The 21,899-nt window shown below is 51.5% G+C and overlaps 1 protein-coding gene across 3 annotated transcripts in view; it reads left to right on the top strand.

Annotated features, from left to right (window-relative positions):
• Positions 1 to 13,611, top strand: part of Trim67 (tripartite motif containing 67) — a 32,166-nt gene extending 18,555 nt beyond the window's left edge. For 2 of the 3 annotated variants that reach the window (XM_059262482.1, XM_059262480.1), the window contains 8 exons: positions 1,030 to 1,152; positions 2,785 to 2,895; positions 4,505 to 4,664; positions 7,279 to 7,424; positions 8,573 to 8,711; positions 9,527 to 9,830; positions 12,575 to 12,737; positions 13,546 to 13,611. In XM_059262482.1, the coding sequence (XP_059118465.1) occupies positions 1,030 to 1,152; positions 2,785 to 2,895; positions 4,505 to 4,664; positions 7,279 to 7,424; positions 8,573 to 8,711; positions 9,527 to 9,830; positions 12,575 to 12,737; positions 13,546 to 13,611 (1,212 nt within the window). The remainder of the gene's footprint in view (positions 1 to 1,029; positions 1,153 to 2,784; positions 2,896 to 4,504; positions 4,665 to 7,278; positions 7,425 to 8,572; positions 8,712 to 9,526; positions 9,831 to 12,574; positions 12,738 to 13,545) is intronic. The other variant, XM_059262481.1, reaches the window with a different exon arrangement.
• Positions 13,612 to 21,899: the final 8,288 nt, after the last annotated feature.

Raw genomic sequence — 21,899 nt, 5'->3', positions numbered from 1 at the left:
AGTTTTCTCTAAATGTCACTGTAAGAGATCAGAGATGGAGCAGAGGCAGCAACAGAAATGGATTCAGTCTAGAGGCAGCAAGCCCAAGGTCACCTAGCTCTTCCTGAGGCCTCTCTGCCTGGCTTGCATATGGTAGTACTCCCTGTGTCCTCACAGGACTGTCCCTCTGTGTGTGTCTGTGTCCTGATTTCTTCTTCTTATAAGGACACCATTTGGATTGGACTGGGGCCACCCTGATGGCCTCATTTTAACTTCTGGCTTCAAACACAGCCACACGGTGTGGTCCTGGGGCTTATGATTCAGAATATGACCCAGGAGGACAATTTAGAATCTACCCAGATCCTGGAGACCTGGAAACTGAGGCAGACAGACTCACACTCTTTTGTTTACTTTACTTTTTCGGATTATAAAAACAAAGTGTATGGTACAGAGATCTTAGAGAGTATGGAAGACAGAGCTGAAAAAAAGCTCACCAGCATCCCTCATCTGAGGTGACTGTGCTTGTCACATACACATATCTGTACATACATACACATACAACCATACACACACACATATATGTATACACACATATAGATACTCAATCACACATATGCACACACATATACACATACACTCATTGTATATGGGATTATTCTGTGAACCACTAATGTCCCGTTTTCTTTCTTTCTCTTCTCCCTCCTTCCCCCCTTTTTAAAGACAAGGTCTCTGGGCTAGCCTTCAGGTCAAGCTCTTCCTGCCTCCGCCTCCCAGGGGCTGGGATGACAGGCATGCCACACCTCACCCAGGCTTTTTCCCTTTCACCCATCTCTCATGACCTCTCTTCCACGGCACTAACAATGTTCTACGAACAGACGACAGGCTCTTTCACCGTGTGGCTGTGTCACGGTTCGTGGAACTCTTCCTTGATGCCCACTCACGATTCATGCTGCCCCCAACTTAGAAACAGTATAAAGAGCTCTGAGAGGAGCTGTCTCCTCTGGACCACAGAGGCCAGCCCCTCCTCATCATAGTCCTCTGCTTCCCCAGGAAAATGGACTGGACTATGAAGCTTGCCTGGTGGCACAGTGTGATGCCCTGGTGGATGCACTGACCCGGCAGAAAGCCAAGCTGCTCACCAAGGTGACCAAAGAGAGGGAGCACAAGCTGAAGGTAAGAACTGAGTGACCTGGTCCTCTACCCCTATGATGTCACCTGCACCCAACAGAGGGCGGCACTGCCTTACGCATAGGATGGTCTTAGGCGAGTGAGTGAACGGATGTGGCTGGGAGGCTCTGAGTTGGCTGGTTAAGTTACACTCAGGAGTCAGGGAGTACTCTCAAGCAGTCTCCAAAGCCAGGTGCCCCACAGCATCCTGCTGTCTTCAGAGCAGTCTCCCCTCTCCCACTTGCTCTGGGCTCCTGTGTCTGTTGGGGGGGGGGCCTTCTCTCATCTTGCCTAGTAGGTGTGGACAGCGACAGAAACAGTCAGGCTCTGCTCAGGTCTCCAGCACTGTCTCCTTCTTCAGACTCTTACATCATCTCATGTATCCATGCTCAGCAATGATGTGTGTGGCCAGGCTCTGCTGAGGGACATTGAGTCATGTCCCTTATGTAGCACTAAGTTCCTGGCTCGGGCAGAAGCTGAGAATGACCCGAAGTGGTTCCCAGGAGCTCTGTGCCAGAGGCATCTAAGTGAATTAGAAAACACTTGCTTTTCTTTTAGAGAGGGTCTTGTGTGGTCCAGGCTTGTAGCTAGAGTTTTCCTGCCTGGCCCACAGTCAGGACAAATCTCTCACCCGCCAGTCCCACAGCCGCTCAGACCCAACCAAGTAAACACAGAGACTTATATTGGTTACAAACTGTATGGCCGTGGCAGGCTTCTTGCTAACTGTTCTTATATCTTAAATTAATCCATTTCTATAAATCTATACCTTGCCACGTGGCTCGTGGCTTACCAGCGTCTTCACATGCTGCTTGTCATGGTGGTGGCTGGCAGTGTCATCCCTCACTCAGCTTCCTGTTCTCTCAATTCTCCTCTCTGTTAGTCCCGCCTTTATTTCCTGCATAGCCACTGGCCAATCAGTGTTTTATTTATTGACCAATCAGAGCAACAGATTTGACATACAGACCATCCCACAGCACAGGCTGACCTCAAATTTGCTATGTAGCTGAGAATGACCTTGAACTCCTGATCCTCCTGCCTCCACCTCCCAAGTTCTGGGATTCTAGGCATGTATATCATGCTTGGACAGATTACCCAGAGCTTCAGCCATGCTGGACAAGGCACTCTACCAACTGAACTACATCTCCATCTCAGAAAACACTATTTTAGTTTATCTGTTTGTTTTTTGAGATAGGGGTTTGCTATGTATCCTTGCTGGTCACAAACCATCACACTCGGTATATAACCCAGACTTCCTGAGTACCACAACCCCCTCAGAAAACATTAAAGAGAGAAGGTTGTGTGTTGGAAGGGAACCATGTGTCCTGGGAAGGGGGTATGGAGAAACCCACTAAGTTATCCCTGACCGGACAGAGAGCTGGCCACATCACAGGGTGGGTTGTACATTATTCCCTTTGTGTGTCTGACTGCCCAGAGCTCAGGAAGCTTTGCTGTGCTGGGAGGGGCCCACTGATTCCCCAGAGATGACTCCACAAACCAGGAGCTGAGTAGAGTGCTGGCTGTGAGGTGGGGCGAATCAGCAGCGCCCTTCATGGCCGCCCAGGCACCCGCTCACACACTGTCCTTGTAACTGACTATTTCCCCCACAAGGGGTTCTTCAGCGCTCTCTCTCCATTGCAGATGGTTTGGGACCAGATCAATCACTGCACGCTGAAGCTGCGTCAGTCCACAGGCCTGATGGAGTACTGCCTGGAGGTGATCAAGGAGGATGACCCCTCTGGCTTCCTGCAGGTGAGCAGCCCCTGGAGGACTACTGCAGGCAACTTCCTCCAGCTCCGCCCATGCTCCCTGCTCTTCCTGAACCAGGTCTCTCTCTAGGTTCTGTCTCTCCCTGGCTGGGACTTGAATAGCTTCTCCTTTGCTCTGTGAGGCCAGAATACCCGGGCTGTCATCAGGGCTCTGACCCTCACTAGCAATATCCCTGAATCTGTACCAGCCAGTAAACAAGAAGTCCAAAAGGCATCATCTCTAGGGACTAAACGCCGTGCTCCAGTATTGCCCCCAGTAATGGGAAGACATAGTCTTGCCACATGAACTGGACAAACTGCACACAGAGAGGTGGGGGCAGGATCCACCTTCCCTGAGAGATGGTATAGCCTTGTCAGGGCCACTGCTCCAGCAGCATTCAGGCTAACTTGACGACGTTCATTCTCAGGAACGTGGTCACGTGTTAACCTACCTGTGGGAGAAGCATGCGTCCCATTGTTTATTCTCCAAGAAGGCTGCAGGAGGGGCTGAAGAGTCAGCTCATGTAATTAAGAGCACTTGTTGCCCTTGCAGAAGACCTGGCTTTGGGTCCTAGCACCCACATGGTGCTTCACAGTGACCTGTAACTCTAGTTTCTGGGGATCTCATGCCCTTTTCTAACCTCCTTGGGGACTAGGCACACACAGTGCACAGACATGCACGCAGGCAAAACATCCATACACATAAGATAAAAATAAATCTAAAAAGAAAAGAAAATGAGGAGAAGGAGGAGGAAGAGAAGGGTACACATCATGGCTCTCGGTAACATGTGCCCAGGTCTCAGAAGCAAAATTTTGCAGCGAAGGAAGGCAGAGCCACAGGCGTGACACAAACAGTCAGGGTTTGCAGCAGAAACCTTGGAATAGCTGGCAGGGGACACAGTAGGAGGACATGGGCATGGGCTTCAAAACCTGGGGACACGGGAAGCACTTTCTTCACACTCAGGAACAAACTGCTATTATATTTCACTTTGCAAAGTGAGAGGGCTAGCCAAACAAATATATGAAGGGGTGTGTTTGACTATCTCAAAAAAGCACCGTGACTTTGGGCCACCTTAAAAAAAAATAACAGCCGGGCGGTGGTGGCGCACGCCTTTAATCCCAGCACTCGGGAGGCAGAGCCAGGCGGATCTCTGTGAGTTCAAGGCCAGCCTGGGCTACCAAGTGAGTTCCAGGAAAAGGCACAAAGCTACACAGAAAAACCCTGTCTCGAAAAACCAAAAAAAAAAAAAAAAAAACCAACCAAACAAACAAAAAAACAAAAACAAACAAACAAAAAAACCAAAAAAAAAAACCAAACCATAACAAACAAACAAACAAACAAAAAAAACTCCCTGGTGGTTCTTCACATTAACATGATCATAAAATAAAAAACATATAAAACTACATTAACGTGATCATGCGGTTGACCTGTGGCTGAAACAACACAGCTTGTCTGGGTGGTTGAGCTCACTTAAGCTCGGCCATGGCTCACAGGTCCAGGCTCAGTCCAGCTCTTCCCTCCAATGAGCTATAGACAAAGCTGAGCCCTTCCTCATAAAGGCTGGCAGCTCTTCCTCTGCAAACCCAAACCTTCTTTCTGTGCTCCCATTAAGATCTCAGATGCCCTGATCAAGCGCGTGCAGGTGTCTCAGGAGCAGTGGGTCAAAGGTGCCCTGGAGCCCAAAGTGTCTGCGGAATTTGACCTGACTCTGGACAGCGAGCCGCTGCTGCAAGCCATCCACCAGCTGGATTTCGTCCAGATGAAATGTAGGGGTGAGCCGTGGTCGGACCCATTTAGTGATGCTGCCTCCCCAAGAGGCACACAGGCCAAGTGCAGCTTGATGGTGGCAGGAGCCTGTCATGCAGAGTGGCAGAGGAAAGGGTGAAGATCCTAGGTCCTAGCCAGGATGGGAGGACTGCAGCTGAACTCCCTTTCCTAGACCAAGGATCAAGGACAGAAAGCAGAATGAACGGGGCAGCATCATCACGTCCTCCACTGCCCGGGGGTTCAGGTTGCAGATGTGAGCTGCAGACTCCCACCCAGACTGCACTTCCGGGCTAGAGAAGCAGTAATTCAGGAGCCCAGTGATGTTAGCAGCAGGTGCCAGGGAGAAAGGGCAGAGGGGTTGTGTGGATGTCAGGGTGTATTCTTAGGGGAGGAGGAGGAGGAGGAGGAGGAGGAGGAGGAGGAGGAGGAGGAGAGGGGAGGAAGAGGAGAGGGGAGGGGCAAGAAAGAACAAAGGGGAGGGGAGAAGCCAGGTATGGTGGTGCACCTGTAATCCTAATGAGGGAGAGGAGGAGAGGGAGAGGAGGAAGAAATGAAGAAAGGAGGAGGAGAGTGATGAGGAGGAAGAAAAGGAGAGGAAGAAGAGAAGAAGTGAGGAGAGAAGAAGGAAGGATAAAGGAGGAAGGAGGAGAGGAAGCAGAGAAGGAGGTCAGGAGGAAGGAGCCTAGGGGAAGAGGAGGAGGAGGGAAGGAAAAGGGGGCAGGGAGAAGAGAGACAATGAGAAGGGGGAGGGAGAGAGGAGGAGGAGGAAGAGGAGGAAGGAAACAAAGGATGAAGGGGAAGGGAAGAGGACAGGAAGCAGGGGCAACAGGGAAGAGCTTCGCAGGTGGCAGAGGGTGGCAGAGGGTGGCAAGTGCCAAGGCCCCAAGGCAGGAACAAGCTTCTGTCCCAAGAAGAGGGAGAGCAGAACGGACCTGTGGAGGATGGTGGGAACTGAGGGACCAGTGGAGGATGGTGGGAACTGGGGGACCAGTGGAGGATGGTGGGAATTGAGGGACCAGTGGAGGATGGTGGGAACTGGGGGACCAGTGGAGGATGGTGGGAACTGGGGGACCAGTGGAGGATGGTGGGAACTGAGGGACCAGTGGAGGATGGTGGGAACTGAGGGACCAGTGGAGGATGGTGGGAACTGGGTTCCGTGAGCCAGCAGGAACCCACAGCCAAGGGTCGGTGAAACTCGCACAGCTTGGCTAGACCCCGAACTCACAAAAGATGGCCAGAACTGCACTCCTGTCCTATGCGCCACCTTCCTCAAGATGCCCAAGGTTCATCCGGAGGGAAAGACAGACAGTGTGGCTTTAGGGGAGCCCTGTCACTGACCTCAGGCCATCCCGAGGCTCACTCCCCTCACAACTTGCACCCGGGGAAGGTTTGGAAATTCCACCTGTCCCAGGTGTAAATTAGACAATGGCAAGGAGCAGGGGCCTGGTGGGGAGCGGGGTAGGGGAGCAGGGGAGGGGAGCGGGAGAGGAAGCTGTGACTGGGGGAGACAGTCCTGGAAAGTGGGGGCTCCAGGACAAAACGCTGGGGGTGTAGATGCTGAATTTTAGGGTGTGGGAGATGAAGGAGTGAGAGGGTGCCAAGGGTCTCCTTCAGCCAAGTGGAGGGAGGGATGGGCTGAGCCAAATGCCTGTTGTTGACACAGACTCCCCTTCCTGGGTAGTCAGCCAAGCCTGGACAGACAATAAACTCATTCTGAGCCAAAATGAAACTCGCAGGCTTATAGAACAAGTCTCACCGTTTTCCCTTCCAAACCAGGCCAGAGTGGCATGCGTCACCTTCCAGACCCTCTTGAGCCCAAGTAGAGCTGGGACATATTCAGGTTCTCCTGCTTGCCTTTGGTGAGCTCAGAGCATGCCTGCTTCAGTCCCTTGCTCCATAGGGTGGCTACCCAGCCCTCTGAAGTTGTGTCTGGTGCCATGGTCAAGGCCCCTGACCTTGCAAACCTTCCATCAAAGTTCCAGGTGCCTGTGCATTTTGTTCCTCATCCACGTCACTCATCTTTTTGTCACACCCAAGATGATCAACTTGTAAAAGATTTTGGAAGTTTTAGTCTGTGGTTGGCCTGTGGCTTTGGTACTGTGATGGGCATGCCATGGTAGAGCCCAGCCCCTTGTCCTGTGGCCAGGAAGCAGAAAGGAGAAAGAGAAAAGAGCTAGGGTCCCACCATCTCCCTCATGGGCACACCACCAATGTGCCCACTCGTTCTCACCTCTTAAAGGCTTTACCACCTCCCAATAGTGCCATCCTGTGGAGCAAGCCTTTAACACATAGGCCTTGGAAGGACATTAAGATTGAAGTCACAGTACCTCCATTCCCAGCTCAAGTGTAAGTGGCGGGCTGGCTCTCACTTGGTTTCCTGCCCTGCCAGCTGCCATCCGAGCCCACGCAGGTGACTCTGCAGCGTGTCCAGTATGGACTGTGCTGAGGTCATTTGGGTGTGCCTCATGGCCTGGGAGCCAACACCAGGGCTCTTGGTGGCAAGATGGAAAAGAGGGCTTCCCTCCTCAGGGCACAGGTCCCAAGGGTTTGGATGGCTCAGGGGTGGATTGGGGCCGGAAGGAGGGTGCTGTGTGCTGACCAGAATGATCCTTGTCACAGTGCCACCTGTACCCTTGCTGCAGCTGGAGAAGTGCTGCACCCGCAATAACAGCGTCACCCTGGCCTGGAGGACACCACCCTTCACCCACAGCCCCGCTGACGGCTACATCCTGGAGCTGGACGATGGTGATGGGGGGCAGTTCCGGGTGAGCTAGACGCTGCTGTTCAGGGGGCAGTTTCCAGTGAGGCCTGCTGAGGCCTGCTGGTCTGGAGGGCAGTTGCAACTGCTGTGTGAGAACCCTAATGCGCAGGCCCAGACAGGACTGCTGTCTTGTGAGGCTGCTCTTAACCCTGTCGTTACCCTGAGACAAGCACCATGACTACAAAGACAAAGAAAGTCTGCCAGCCTGGGCTTTGTGGAGAGAGCACTTCCTATGGTAGTAGTTGTGGCCACAGCCTCAGGGAGAGGTTTCCATCAGAGAAGTCTGGGTGATATTTCTAGTAACCTCACAGGTATGAGCTGACAGCTCAGAGAGTACACTGCCTACATGTGTACACTTTCTATAGGCTAGCCCACATCTTAAATACCTCCCACACAATTCTTGGCTGCCTTTAGTCTGGCTCTCTGGCTTTGGTGGTTGGGTGGGCTCCTGTCTTGGAAGCATGTTTCTGCAGTGGAAGGTGTTCTCTTGGGCCCTTCAGAACCTGGAAAGCTGCTGGCTCATGAAGACACATGAAAATGAATGCTAAATAGGTGTGGTGATTCATGCTTGGAATCCCAGCCCTGAGAGGCTGGGGCAGAAGGATTGAGAGTTTGAGACCAGCTTGGGATAGAGTAACATCTTGTTTCAAACAAACCAATACATGCTGACTGGGGCAGAGTAGGACAATGGAAACTTGGAAGTGAATGGGGAATAAAGTAAAGACCCTAGAAAATGAGAATCAAGGTCCAGTGCAAGGAAGCTCACTGTATTGGAGAACCAGGGGCCAGCAGAGTCAGGGTGTCAAGGAGCAGAAGATGCTGCTCTCAGGGGCAGGAGGGTTTGTTAGGTGTCTCCCATGGCTTCTGGCAGGGCTGATAGTGGAGGCAGGGAGCTCTCAGGCAATATCTTAGCTAGCTTCACACCCCAACCCCATCCTCCCAGGACCCCATTCCTCTTACAGCATCCCAGACAGAGGGGCCAGCAATTTGAGAGGAAGGGGCAAAGCCTGGCCCCACCAGGATGACTAGCCTGAGTTAGAACACCTCTCATCTGGTACTTCTGTAGATGTAAGGGCACTTCTGGTATTGATGTGCACCTCAGGGCAACTTCCGGAAGCTCTGAGGTGAAATGAATATCCTTGGCTCTTTCAGGAAGTGTATGTTGGCAAGGAGACCCTGTGCACCATTGACGGGCTTCACTTTAACAGCACCTACAATGCCAGAGTCAAAGCCTTCAACTCCTCTGGTGTCGGGCCCTACAGCAAGACTGTGGTCCTACAGACCTCCGATGGTGAGCAATCCTCAGCTGTGCAGTCAGATGTCAGAGTAAGGCCTCATTTCCCACGTCCTGAGGGTGGTGGGGGTGAGCAGATGGTGCCACCATCTAATGGGGCTTGAGATTTGTGACTTGGCCACATCACCTCTTTGGGTTTCAATCTCCTAGCTACAAGGTGGGCCATAGATAACCATTTCCTCTGTCACTTCTAACAGAGCCTGCATCATTGGGGGGATGCTAGAACTCAGGGCTCCAGGAAATGGACCTGGATGTGGGGCCAGGCAGCCTGCATGTCTGTGCTTCTTAGCAAGGCTGGATCAATGGAATAGAAACTTGGAGGAATACAGAGCAAGGATAGAGAGACAGAGAGACAGAGAGACAGAGAGAGAGCGCCTGTGTGTTAGGTTTCTATTGCTGTGATAAATAAAGACTATGACCAAAACCAGCTTGTGGAGGGAAGGGTTTATTTCATCTTAGAACTCTCAGATCACAGTCTATCACTGAGGGAAGTCAGGGCAGGAACCTGGAGGCAGAAAATGAAGCAAAAGCCATGGAGGAGTGCTACTTACTGGCTTGTTCCCCGTGGCTTGATCTGTGAGTGTGTGTGTGTGCATCCCACAAAGACCACTGGCCACAGTGAATCAACTCTGACAGCAGCGAGTGAGTCTATCAATTACCTTGACTCAACAGCAAAATTTGTGCGTATGTGTGTTGGGGGCGGGGGTGGAGGTGGTGGTGATGGTGGTGAGGGAGGGAGGGAAGGAGGGAGAGGAAGAGAGAGAGAGGGAGAGATTGTTTGACCTTGTTTGTTTTGACTTCTTCCTTTGCAGTGGCCTGGTTCACTTTTGACCCCAACTCTGGCCACCGGGACATCATCTTGTCCAATGATAACCAGACGGCCACCTGCAGCAGCTATGATGACCGGGTGGTGCTAGGCACAGCTGCGTTCTCCAAAGGTGTACACTACTGGGAACTGCATGTGGACCGGTATGACAACCACCCAGACCCTGCCTTCGGGGTGGCCAGGGCCAGCGTGGTCAAGGACATGATGCTGGGCAAGGATGACAAGGCCTGGGCCATGTACGTGGACAACAACCGCAGCTGGTTTATGCACTGTAACTCCCACACCAACAGGTGCGCAGCCACCCTGCCCTCCGAGGATTCAGGGGTTGGGGATAAGTGTCTTGCAGACCAGTGTCCCTTTGATTGTCCCCAGGTGTTGGGAGAGGAGCTGTTTTTAGGTACTTCATACTCTAGTTCCGGGAGGCTTGGACAGTGACTGGGAGAAGTAAACCATTTGCCTGCAGCATAAAGGGAAGGACTTGATGGCAGGAACAGCTCTGGCCCAGTGGTTCTTCAGTTCCCAGCTGGCCTCACAGTGGCTTCTGCTGGGAGCTTAATTTGTGGTTCTCTTACTAGTCCTGCTCCAATTAGCTTTACAGTCATCAAGCTAAGCCCGAGTCACTGCACAGGGCTAATGGGAGATTTGTTTCCCACAGAGGGAGCAGAAGTCACTGCCATGGCCGGTGGTTTGCCTGGAATGACCCTGTCACTGCCCTGGGGAAAAAGGAACTTCAGTCTCAAGGAGCTGACCTCACTGGGCTCCTGGCGGGGTTGCTCCGTCCCTGGGGTGCTTGTGTTCTTGGCGCCCTGGTTGCTCTTACAAAAAGAGCTGAGTAACCCAGCTCCTCCCACAGGAAAGCCGTCCCTGGGGTGCTTGTGTTCTTGGCGCCCTGGTTGCTCTTACAAAAAGAGCTGAGTAACCCAGCTCCTCCCACAGGAAAGCCAGGTCTAGTTTGGCCAGGAACTTGCCTGAGGACCCTGACCACTATCTTTTATTTATTTATTTATTTATTTATTTATTTATTTATTTATTGGTTTTCTGAGACAGGGTTTCTCTGCGTAGTTTTGGTACCTGTCCTGGAACTCACTCTGTAGTCCAGGCTGGCCTCGAACTCACAGAGATCCGCCTGCCTCCGCCTCCTGAGTGCTGGGATCAAAGGCGTGCGCCACCACCGCCCGGCTCTGACCGCCCTTCTTTTCACTACTGTCTTTCTCCTCTCCAGAGGCTTATGGGAAGGGCAGTGGCTATCCGTCTGGACTCTCTAGCTGGGCTATAGAAGTGACCGGGCACTACAGGTTGACCAAGTAAAACAGTCTGGCCAGTACTTCAGACTAAGTGATGTAGGTTAACCAAGATATACAGACTGACCAGGTGATGCAGGCTGCTGACTAGGTGATGCAGGCTAACCAGGTGGCACATGCCAGGTGGTACAGGATGACCAGGTGCTCCCAACTGACCAGGTGGTGCAGGCTGACCTGGTGATGCAGGCTGACCAGGTGCTGTGGATTTCCTGGGTGCTACAAGCTCACTTCCCTCCACCTCTAACCCAAGGGGCCAAGACCACCCCGACCTACCAGTTCCATGTCTGTGTGCTTGAGCTGACGTCCACCTGGACACTCTGTGATGGCTGCAGCAATGACTTCAAGCTTACATTAGGCGCTGACTCTGCTTGATACTGTAGGATGCATGGGGGCTACCCGAGCACCCTTAATCCTTACAAAAGCCCCATCTCTGTTGCAGATTGTGAGGCAAGTTTAGGCAGGCTGGACTTCACTCAGACCCGGGGAGAATAAGAGGTTCTGTTAGGATTTAAAGAGGACTCAGTGGAGTCTCCTATGGTGTGAACTCTTCATTTCCCAGGGCACAGTCTGTCATATTCCCTAAATGCTCTGGAGCCCTTGCCAGGCAGCCCCTTGGCTTCCCAGTAGAGGATCAGAAGGAACGTGGGAGACCAAAGATAGCAGAGGGAAGAACTACACCTGTGTGTACTCCTCCCATGTCCCAGGGTGGGGCAAATGCAGGTGACCTTCCCTCCAGAAAAGAAGCTTGACACTGCTCCCAGACATGACCTTGATTCTAGGGAGTGGTTGTGTGGAAAGCTGGCAGGTCAGACTTGTCACCACTGCCACCTGGTGTTTAGTGTTAAAAATGCAGTGACTGTCCAGTTCTGGTTTCCCTTCCCATCTGTTGGACCCTTCTGCACGGAGCCCTAAGGCACCCACCTCCAGGACACCTGCCCTCTTCAGGAGCATCCTCCTCTCGGCCAGTCCACCAGGTCCTTCTAAGACTTCTCATGTCAGGAGCTCTTCTCACTTCTCACCTCTGCCCCTGGCTCAGTCCTAACCGAGGACTCACAGTTTCCTCCCAGAGCTGAGCAAGGTTGATGCTAAAGGAGCCCTTAGTTGATGAAGGGAAAGTCTGCTGAAGGGCACAGAGGCTTCAATGTGAAGTCTTCCAGTTCCATCACTTAAAGTTCTTCCCCTCCTGAAGATAGATTTTTACCATCCCAGAAATGTCTTAGTCCCAACATTTGTCAAGTGCTCCAAAACTAGCATGGTCACCTGTGGAGTGGTGACTCAGGGGACTTGGTTCCCAGTTCAGCATGCATCTCCCACCACACGCTGCCAGTCCCCTGGGAAGGTTCTGTGCAGGTGAACTGAAGGGGCATGTCCTTTCCAAATGTCTCTGGGCCTTGAGATCTGCATCTCCATCTGGCTCAGTATCATCACGAGACTAAAAAAGGAAAGATGACCCATCGCTTCCCTTCTGTACTCATGCTTGGTGCCTTGTGGTTTCAGGAGGGATCCACCCAGCCAAACTCTCATTCCCTGGTGTATAGGTCTCAGACACTATGGATAAGAAGGGGCTGAGCAACTTGGTCCCTCAGGGTTGTCTTCTCTTGTGTCTGACATACACACACACCCTCGGAGGCTGAATTTGGATGAGGATGTTACCAACATCTTTGGGGTATTCTGAATTTCTGTGACATCATAAGCTGGATGTGGTAACAGGTTTTCCTGGCTTATCTTCCCAGGACTGAAGGCGGTGTGTGCAAGGGGGCCACTGTGGGCGTGCTGCTAGACCTGAACAAGCACACACTGACGTTCTTCATCAATGGGCAGCAGCAGGGCCCCACAGCCTTCAGCCATGTGGATGGGGTCTTCATGCCTGCTCTCAGCCTCAACCGAAATGTGCAGGTATGCTCCAAGCCCAGTCCCTGCAACTTGTCTGCTTCCTGGACAGTGTGCACTGTCACAAAACTGGGCACCTATTTGCCAGACAGGCAGTTTGCCGGCTGGCCTCTCTGAGCATCCCTGAAGGGGGTCCTGAGTACTACTTGATCACTTGGAGCAAACAGGCTCCGAGGGGCTCCAGGGAGGAGCAGGGGCTTAGTGTCCCAGGGGAATGGGATGGCACAGAAGCTCCTGATACAGGCCAAGTGAGAGGTCAGAGGACAGGGACATCCCTCACTTCTAACAGATTCCTTCTGTTCCTGGAGCCATCAAGGGACCAGCCTTGTGTCTACTGCCCAGCAGCTGGGTCCACAACAGTCTGGCATTGGTTACTTGAAAAGGGAAACTGAGGAGCACAGTGTGAGCTGTCAGGTTACTAGAGGAGATGGCAGGAGCAAAGACTCAGCCGTGAGAACCAGAGCCCCTCTGATACAGGGCTCCACGGCGCTAGCCAAACAGGGAACCCAGCTGGTCATCAGTGTCGCTCCTATTGTGAGGAAAGATGCACAAGGTAACACTTAGCCATGTGAACAAATGAGCAGCAAGTCCACAGCGTAAGTTCTCCACTGGCCACGTGGCACATGTGGCCACAGTACTGCCACAGCGTTTGGTGTTATGGACAGCTTCTCCTGCCCTTTGTTCTCCATTCCCCCTGCCTCCCACCTCTTTCTCCTCCCCCTCTCTCCTGTGTTAGGGACAGGCCCCAGGGCCTTTGCATACTGTGCAAGCGTTCTGCCGCTGAGCCAGCCCCTGCTTGCTTCATCTTTTCCAGGTCACCCTGCACACAGGACTGGAGGTGCCAACAAACCTGGGACGGCCAAAGCTGTCCGGCAACTAGCCTGGTGGCCCCTGCTGCCTGCCTGGCTGTGATGGCGGCCCTCACAGAGGACAAGGGCACAGCAGGAAGTCCTGGGTCCCAGCAGCCAGTCAATGTCTGAAGATGCTCTTTTGGGGGAAATGGAAAATGAATGGGCTGTGAGCCACATGGCCATACTGTGGCTGCCGATGTCAGGAGTGGCCTTTCACCTCTACGCCACAGAGCTTAGGGTTCCCAGTGCTCCGGAAGGCTTTGGTTTCAGGCTTCTGTTTTCTGACACCTTTTGAAAAGTTTGATTTCCCCTTAAATTTTTTTCCTGGAGGGAGAGTGGAAGGCTAACTTGAAGACTGGTATCCCAAGACCAGTCAATGCTGTGATGTCACTCCATGCCTGCTTGTAACCCGTTGCTAGGACTCTGCTCCTTCTGGAGTCCCAAGCTGGCAACTTGTCGCTTCTGCTGGAAGAAACTGAACTTGAGCCTTTGGGATCTGTAGTCTTCAATACACTGCAAACAAATTCAGGACTAATGGAACATTAATCATTAATGAACTACTAGAACCATTCAGAAGGGCTTCCTTACCGCCTTTATTATTAACCATGTGCTATCAATACCCACCCACCCCCACACACACACATACACGGTGTGTGTAACATTCGGTTGTTTTTTGTTTTTTGTTTTTTGAGACAGGGTTTCTCTGTGTAGCTTTGGAGCCTGTCCTGGAACTCACTCTGTAGACCAGGCTGGCCTCGAACTCACAGAGATCTGCCTCTGCCTCCCGAGTGCTGAGATAAAAGGCGTGTGCCACCACCGCCTGGCTCAATCAGTCAACTTTTATTCATTCAGTTCTAAGTTACAAATGGAAACCCTGGAATCCAAAACAGTGACATGTCTTTGCACAATAGTTGCTTTCTCTACAACCTGATTCCCCAGAAATTGATGGAAATAAACTACATGGCCTTCCTAGGCTAGGCCTGGAGCACAGAAGCAGCAGACCCCGGGAAGACCTTTCATCAAAGCAAGCCTCTACGGCTTCACCCAGTGCCCTGCTGGAAGTATCACGAACGTGAGAAGCGGCCCTGGTGGCAACATGGGGTGGCTCTGTCACAATGGGACAGATGAGACCCCAGAGAAAGGCTGAAACTAGATGATGACACCCTACAACTTCTCTTTCCATGTGAGCCAGGGTTCCCTGGGGTGCAGGGAGGTCTCCCTCTTCTGAGGAGTGCTGCCCTTGCTGGCGAGGTCCACAGGAAGTCATCCCCACCCTCAGGCCTCATGTCACCCCTGCCTGTCTCCCGAAGTCTCCAGCTCTGTCTGCCAGTTGTCCTTGCTCTCTCCTTTGGAAAGAATTCATTTCATCAAGTGTTTCATTTTACACCGAGGGATGACTTGCCCATCAGCTGGGCTGTTTTATTGTTTTGTTTTTAAATATCAGATCCACACCGATCCCAACTGTGCTTCCTCACCACCTTCGTGCATAGGCCCTGCACCTGCTCCCAAGTACCCACCGCTGGGCTGCACAGACCCTCCAGTCCTACCTCAGAGTTCTCACTGGTGGTCCTGGTTCTCTCAGATACTCGGATGTCACCAGGAGCAGTTCCACGCTGTCCAGCCTCCACCCTGGGCCCTGGAGCCACCTTCATGGCAGAGGTGGACCTTTGGCTTCTTTGGACTCTCTTCCTGCTAAGTGGTCTCTGGTCTCTGGCTCAACAGCTCATAATTGCATCTAGAGCACTCAGGGCAGCCCATGGGACCCTGGCTACCATATCCTCAGTTGCTCAGCAGATCCTGTTGTCCCACGGCCACAGCTCTGGAAGATCCCAGCAGAGGGAAGGAAAGGTGTTTCTGAGTGAAGAACATGGAGGAGCCTCTGCCTTCCTGGACCCACATGTGGCCGTGGTCAGGGGTGGTGGTGCTGGTGGTGGTGCTGGTCCAAGTGTCTGGCTCTCTTGTGGGAGAGCCCAGAGACCCTGGAGTAAGAACAAGCAGAAAGGCTGGCCAGGGGGAGCCCCGCAGTCTTCAAAGTCTGGGTCAAACACCTGCCTGGTGGGGGCAGGAGTCACTTGGGCAGATCTGGATCTGTGGATCGCTTTGGGGAGATAAGGAAATGGCCACAATTCCAGGTGACTTTTTTTTTTTTTTTTTTTTTTTGGTGCTGGAGAATCCAACCCATGGCCTTGGTCCTGCACATGCTAGGAAAGTGATCAACCATTGAGCCCCCAGAGCTCTGGGTCACTTTCCTTCTCCTCCTTCTCCTCCTCCTCTTCTTCCTCCTCCCCCTCCTCCTATTCCTCCTCCTCCCCCTCCTCCTATTCCTCCTCCTCCCCCTCCTCCTCTTCCTTCTCCTCCTCCTCTTCCTCCTCCTCCCCTTCCTCCTCTACTTACTCTTCCTCCTTCTTGTTATTTTAGTTTGTTTGAGACATGGTCTCACACTGTAGCCCAGGCTGGCCTGGAATTCACTATATATCTCAGGCTGGCCTTGAACTCACAGCAATCCTCCTGCCTCAGCCTCCTGAGTACTGGGATTACAGAGGTGAGCATCACACCCAACTCAGGTGACCTCTTTAAGGAGTTCCCTGAAGTTAAGCCAGGAAGACCCAGCTCCCCATCTCCCACAGCAGCATGGGTGGGGGAGGTAGCTAAACATCTCCCTTTGCTCACTAGAGCCCAGAAGCAATACGCTGATGCCAGGGACAATCCAGGCAGCCCTGCACAGCCACCTCCCCTGCCTTCTGCACAGGGCGCCTTTCAGGGACAAGAATGCATGGATGAGAGACGGGCGGGGCGGTGTCCCACACTTGGGGGTTTGAGGCGATCAGAAAAGCTAAGTCCTCACAGTGGCAAGGCCCTGGAATTGCAAGTGACAGACAGATCATGGGGTCACCTTAGCAGCTGGTACTGAGGTGACATTGCTGTATATACACAACATCAAGGTGAGGCCTTCCTTGGTGGGCCACTGAGAAGGAACTTGGGGTAAGTCTGCGAGAAAGAAATCCAACTCTGAAGCCTGCTTTCTGTGTGGGTCAGTGAATGCCAATCCCTTAGAAACGAGTGTCCTTGACAAATATCCGCTGGCACCTACACCACACACAGCACCTCCCCCCTCACAGCAGGGCAGCAGTATCCACAGCCCAGGCTTTCCCTCCTCTGCCCTGTCTGGAGACACGGTCTCAGCTTTAGAGGACAGCTGCCTGGCCTGGTACTCTCACACTGTATGTGGTCCAGGCTGTACCTTCAGTCCTTTGTGTGCTCTGTGACTCCAAAAATGTTCTTAGCTGCCCTGTAGCCCCAGAGCCAGGAAGCAATATGCTACCAGGGCGTGCCCTGAAACATGAGCGAACCCTGTGAGATGGAGAATGCCCACTCTACTGAGCCCTTTTCCTTGCTCTTGTTGCCCTCCGCCTCCCCTGACCCCCTCAGGTCAGGGCCAGAGTGCAGTGTCCATATGAACTGACTTTCCCGGGGGCAGCATGTCAGCCTTAATTCTGTGAGTCAAAGGCTTGCTTCCTGAGTGGAGACGTGATTCAGCGCAAGTGGTCTGGGTTCGCCCTTTGTGAGGCTGTCTCCAGCCCCTATGACCTCCCAATGCAGAGAGAAGAGAGTGGATAAAATCCTTCGGGGAATCTCAATATGGGAGTGTGTAGAACACCATCACAGGACTGTGGGAGTGACCCCAGGGGTGCTTAATGTTGACCTTTGGGGTGGGGCCTGAGTGCTGGAAAGCATTAAGCACCCCTGGGCTCTACCCTCAAGATGCCAAGAGCACCCCAGTTAATGTGACAATCCCAAATACTTAGAGACATCCATATACCCCTTTGGGGCTGACCTGGATCTGGGTCATACTGATTTATTGGGTGTTGACATTCATAGTGTTGGTACCCATTCCTGTGTCACATAGGAGGTCTGTCCCAAAGCCACTGGCCTCATATTACTTCCAAGGTAAGAATTCTTCACAGGTCTTCTGTGGAGCATGTGAGGGGAAGGGGCTTACGTTTCTGCTTACTGAAGATAGTGGCCAACCCCACCTCTACTCTTGGAAAGAAAATTTCCTTCCCTTCATTTTTTCCTGGCCACATTTTCCTGGAAGGAACAGGGATATCTTAGTAGATTTGGGACCCTCAAGGAGTTAGAGCAATCTCATAATATATTGTTAGAAGGCGTTCAAAGTCCACACTGGTCCTGGAAACTCTGTTACCCCAGGAACAGCCAGTTGTCAGTGACAGCATGGTATAGGTTCTTGGCTGAATGGGGTCTTGACAGCTGGGGAAGAGGTGAAGAGGTGAGCCAAGGAAAAGAAGAGGCTTGAGGCAGAGAGTCGATACAGCACAGCATCTCTCAGCACTTAGCTCTTAAGTTGGCTTTGATGTTGGCTCATGGCATGCATGGGGTGAATATCCTACTTGTTCTGTGCCTCAGTATCCCTGCCTGCAAACAAGACTGGTCACACCAACCTACCTCCTCTCTGTATTGTGCGGATCATGGGATAGTCTCATTGGTCAGGTCCAGGCTGAATGACTCACACTCAGTGGCTCAAACCTGGATGACTTTACTGTGTCCTCTGACTACGGTGTCTTCCACCCAAGCTTCCTGTGATCAGGCAAGTATTTTTCATATAGCTGCCTGGCCGTCTCGGCCAGTTCACATGACCACAGCAAGCACATCCAATTAACGGAGAGCCTGGGTTAATGCCATGTTCCAGGGCTTTAAACAGGCCAAACCTGTCAGCAACCTTCTCTTGAGTGCTAAAGGCATCTGCATGTAGTGTCCCCTAAGCCAAGATAAGATGTTAGCCAGCCTTCTGCCTCCTGTTCCATCAGTTCTGGTCTCTAAGGTATCCCCTACCCACGCATAGCCTTTCACTTTTATTTCCCCAACAGTAGGGGTGGCTTTGGAAGACATCTGAGAGTGTCATGACATACAGCTGAACTGGGACCTCGAGGGGATGGCTAATGACAAGTCCATTTCAGACAAGTGACTGCTGCTGGGACTTCCTGGCACAAGCTATGAAGAGCAGGAAGCCTGACCTTTTCCATGAACAGTGCTGAATCCAGGAGAAGCCGGGATTTGACTCTAAGTGAGGCGATTCCCTCAAGTGGTGCAGCTCGCTGAGGGCCCAGCTGTTGACCCAGCCCTGGGAGAGGTCCCAGAGTGTGAGGGCTAGCAGGGTGGCACTGGGTGCCAAGCCTTTGTGCACATCGCTGAGCAGATTCTAGACAGGCCTTGGGATGACTACCGGAGCTCCTGTAGTGGCCTTTCCAACTCCAAACCCCCCGAGACTGGACTTCCTAAGCCCCCCACTTCCTCAGCCCCAGCAGAGAGTGGGGTGTAGACACAACAGAAAACGTGAATGCATGATAAAGAATCGCCGCCTTTGCACTACACGGCGCATTGAGCATGAAAGGTGTTTGTATAATGTTGGCAAAGGAATTTAACAGAAACAGAAAGCTGTGTACTGTTGTTTTGGCCCCCTTTTCCTGCCCCTCCTTGCCTCCTCTCCTCGCCCTCCCTACCACATTGATTCTGTCCCCCGTGGTTGGTATTTGGTGGCAGCTCTTGGTCCTGTGGCTGTTCATGTTTTGCTGAAAACACAGAGGGGTGGGCAGTGGTAAGGAAAGTAATTTTTTCTAATTTTTGTATAGGTATCCACAAGCGTTTGTATTTTTTGAATTGCAAACACTGTGTTTTCTGGTCTTTAGGGGGTTGGTTGAACTTCCTGTATTACTTTTTGGAAAACTTGAGTTTTACCACATTCTTAAACAGATTTGAAATAAATTCTTTTGACACTGCCAACAAATGGAAGTCAGGTGTGGTCTGTGGTCACTGATGAGGGGCCACTTCCCCATTTCCACAGACTGGCCCTGCTGACCACTGGTCATTCGGTTTAGTTTTGTGGGCTCCAAAATCTCAACGTGAAGGTGTGGTTTCAAATTCTAAGACACCGTTTTCCACAACGAAGTTATGGTTTCATTTAAAAAATTTTTAAAAATTTGTGTGTGTGTGTGTGTGTGTGTGAGAGAGAGAGAGAGAGAGAGAGAGAGAGAGAGAGAGAGAGAGAGAGAGAGAGAGCGCATGTGTACATATTTGTAACCATATGTGGAGGCTAGAGGTCAACCTCCACTTTGTTTTTTGAGACAGGTTCTTTTATGGGCTTAGCACTTGCCAATTCAGCTAGATTGGCTGGGCAGCAAGCCCCCCAAATCCACCTGTCTCTGTCTTCCCAATGCTAGGATCCTAAGTGCACCCAATGGCCCCTTCTGTCTCTTCAAAAGGGCTTTTTATAACAATGCCAAGGGGTGGAGCAAAAGACCTCCCCCCTTGTTAGACCAAAGCATACCACACAGCCCAAGTGCAGACCCTTCCACACACCTGGTAATCATGCACGTGGTCAAGTCATCCCCTTATGCAGCCCCGCTGGGTAAAGCAAGCTCAGATCTCACCAGGAAACCTCTGTGGGCCTCCACATTCCCCCCAGCCTTTTCCTGCATGGGTTCTACGGCTCAAACGAAGGTATTCATGCCTTCACGGCAAGCACTTTACCAACTGAGCCAGTTCACTACCTCTTGGATTCAGTTTTGCAAAAGGCAAGAAGACTGGAGGTATGTAGCAGTCCGTATAGGGTTAAGATAAATAGTCCATATAAGGTTAAGCCAGGTGTGGTGGCTCACACTTGTAATCTCAGCATTTGGAAGATTGGTGTGGGAGGATCACAAGTTCAAGACCAGCCTGTTCCATATGGTGACACCCTGTCTTAGAAATAAGATAAACCCATGAAAAACTGACCTGGGCTCCAGGATAGCTCTAAGCAAGCATCTTAAGCTGAGTATCAGGGATGATGGATGTCCTTTAGCAATGTGACTGACAGCAGTCACATCTGGTCTGGAATGTCCTTCATTGCCTTCCTTGTGCCATGATTTTTTTTTTTTTTTAATTTTTTTGAGACAGGATCTCACTGTGTAGCCCTTGATGGCCTGGAACTCGCTATGTATACTAGACCTGCTTCAAACTCACAGGGATCTGTCTGCCTTGACTTCCTGAGTGCTGGGATTAACGGCCTGTACCACCTTTGAGTTGCCCTCTTTTGTCCAACTGCTCCTAAGACTAGTGGATAAGGCTCAGTAGGTGGGGTGGGGGTGACTGTAGGTTGAATTTTGAGGGAGGCAAGTTATGCTGTTGGAGTGTATTTCCTGGGGGTGATCTTGGGAGGGAGCAGGACCCAACAGGGGGCTATTAAGACCCAATAAACAGCTGAGCAGAGTGGCTTATTCTTGTAATTCTATCTATCACTCAAGAGGTTGAGGATTTCACCCTGAGTTTGAAGTCAGCCTGAGCTACATAATGAAATCTAGGCCATCCTTCGCTACAGAGTGAGATTCAGTCTCAAAAACCAAAGCAAAACAAAGAGACCTAACAAAGAGTCCTCTCCTTTCTAGTCAACTGCTAGCTCTCAGAAGACCCAATCACTGTAGTTCCCCCCTGCTCTCTGAGGTCTGGACAGTCCAGCCGTCCAGTCTGGACAGTCCAGCTATGGCCTGGTATCCCAGTTGCCTGCTGACATGCCAGTCTCTACTGTCCTCATGGTCATCATAAGGCTACAGTGCTCAGCACGAAACCTGAGTGTGCAGCCCAAATACAAATGAATAACTGAGTGAGTTGGTGAAGACCTGGCCCGGGTTGCCTCCTCCCTGAAACCTGACACTCGCAGCTAAGCTTGAAGGAGAAAAGGAACATAGCAAGCTTTAACCTTATGATAGCCAAGCTTACTTGGGAATACTGGGATACATGAGAATAAGAAAATGCAATGAGAAACTGTCTAGTCTGAGACAGAAGATTCAACACTGAACTGCTGACTTCTGCTCTGGGAAACTGCTTGGCCCTTTCTCATTTCTGAAAAGGGTCACATGTACTCTTCTCCCTGGAGAAGCGACCACCATCACTACCCTCTTAGACAGCAAATTCTCTTTGCTAAAGGTCAAACTGTCTTAACTGGAAACTTCCAAATTTTAGCTTCTGTAAAATCTGCTTAGCTCTAGGAAAAATCTCTTTGGGGTGGGGATAAAAAAGACCACCCTAAGATGGTCACAAGATGACAATGCCTAACCCTACATAAACCATGAACTATTTCTGATCAAGGCTGGACCTATTTAAATCATAGCCAGAGGCTACAGCTACGTGCTGATTAAAGTTTTTCCTTTATCTCCGAGGGCTGAGAATTTCTTATTAAGGAAGGCTGAGGAGTCCCCTCAACAAACTCTGTGTCTTTCAGGGTTGTCCGTGCTGTCAGATACAGTGACTATGGGGGCCCTGGAGG

This window comes from Peromyscus eremicus, chromosome 5 (assembly GCF_949786415.1).
Source record: "Peromyscus eremicus chromosome 5, PerEre_H2_v1, whole genome shotgun sequence".
Classification (NCBI taxonomy): Eukaryota; Metazoa; Chordata; class Mammalia; order Rodentia; family Cricetidae; genus Peromyscus; species Peromyscus eremicus.
Note: the sequence above shows the minus strand (reverse complement) of the source record. Positions and strands in the feature narration are given on the sequence as shown.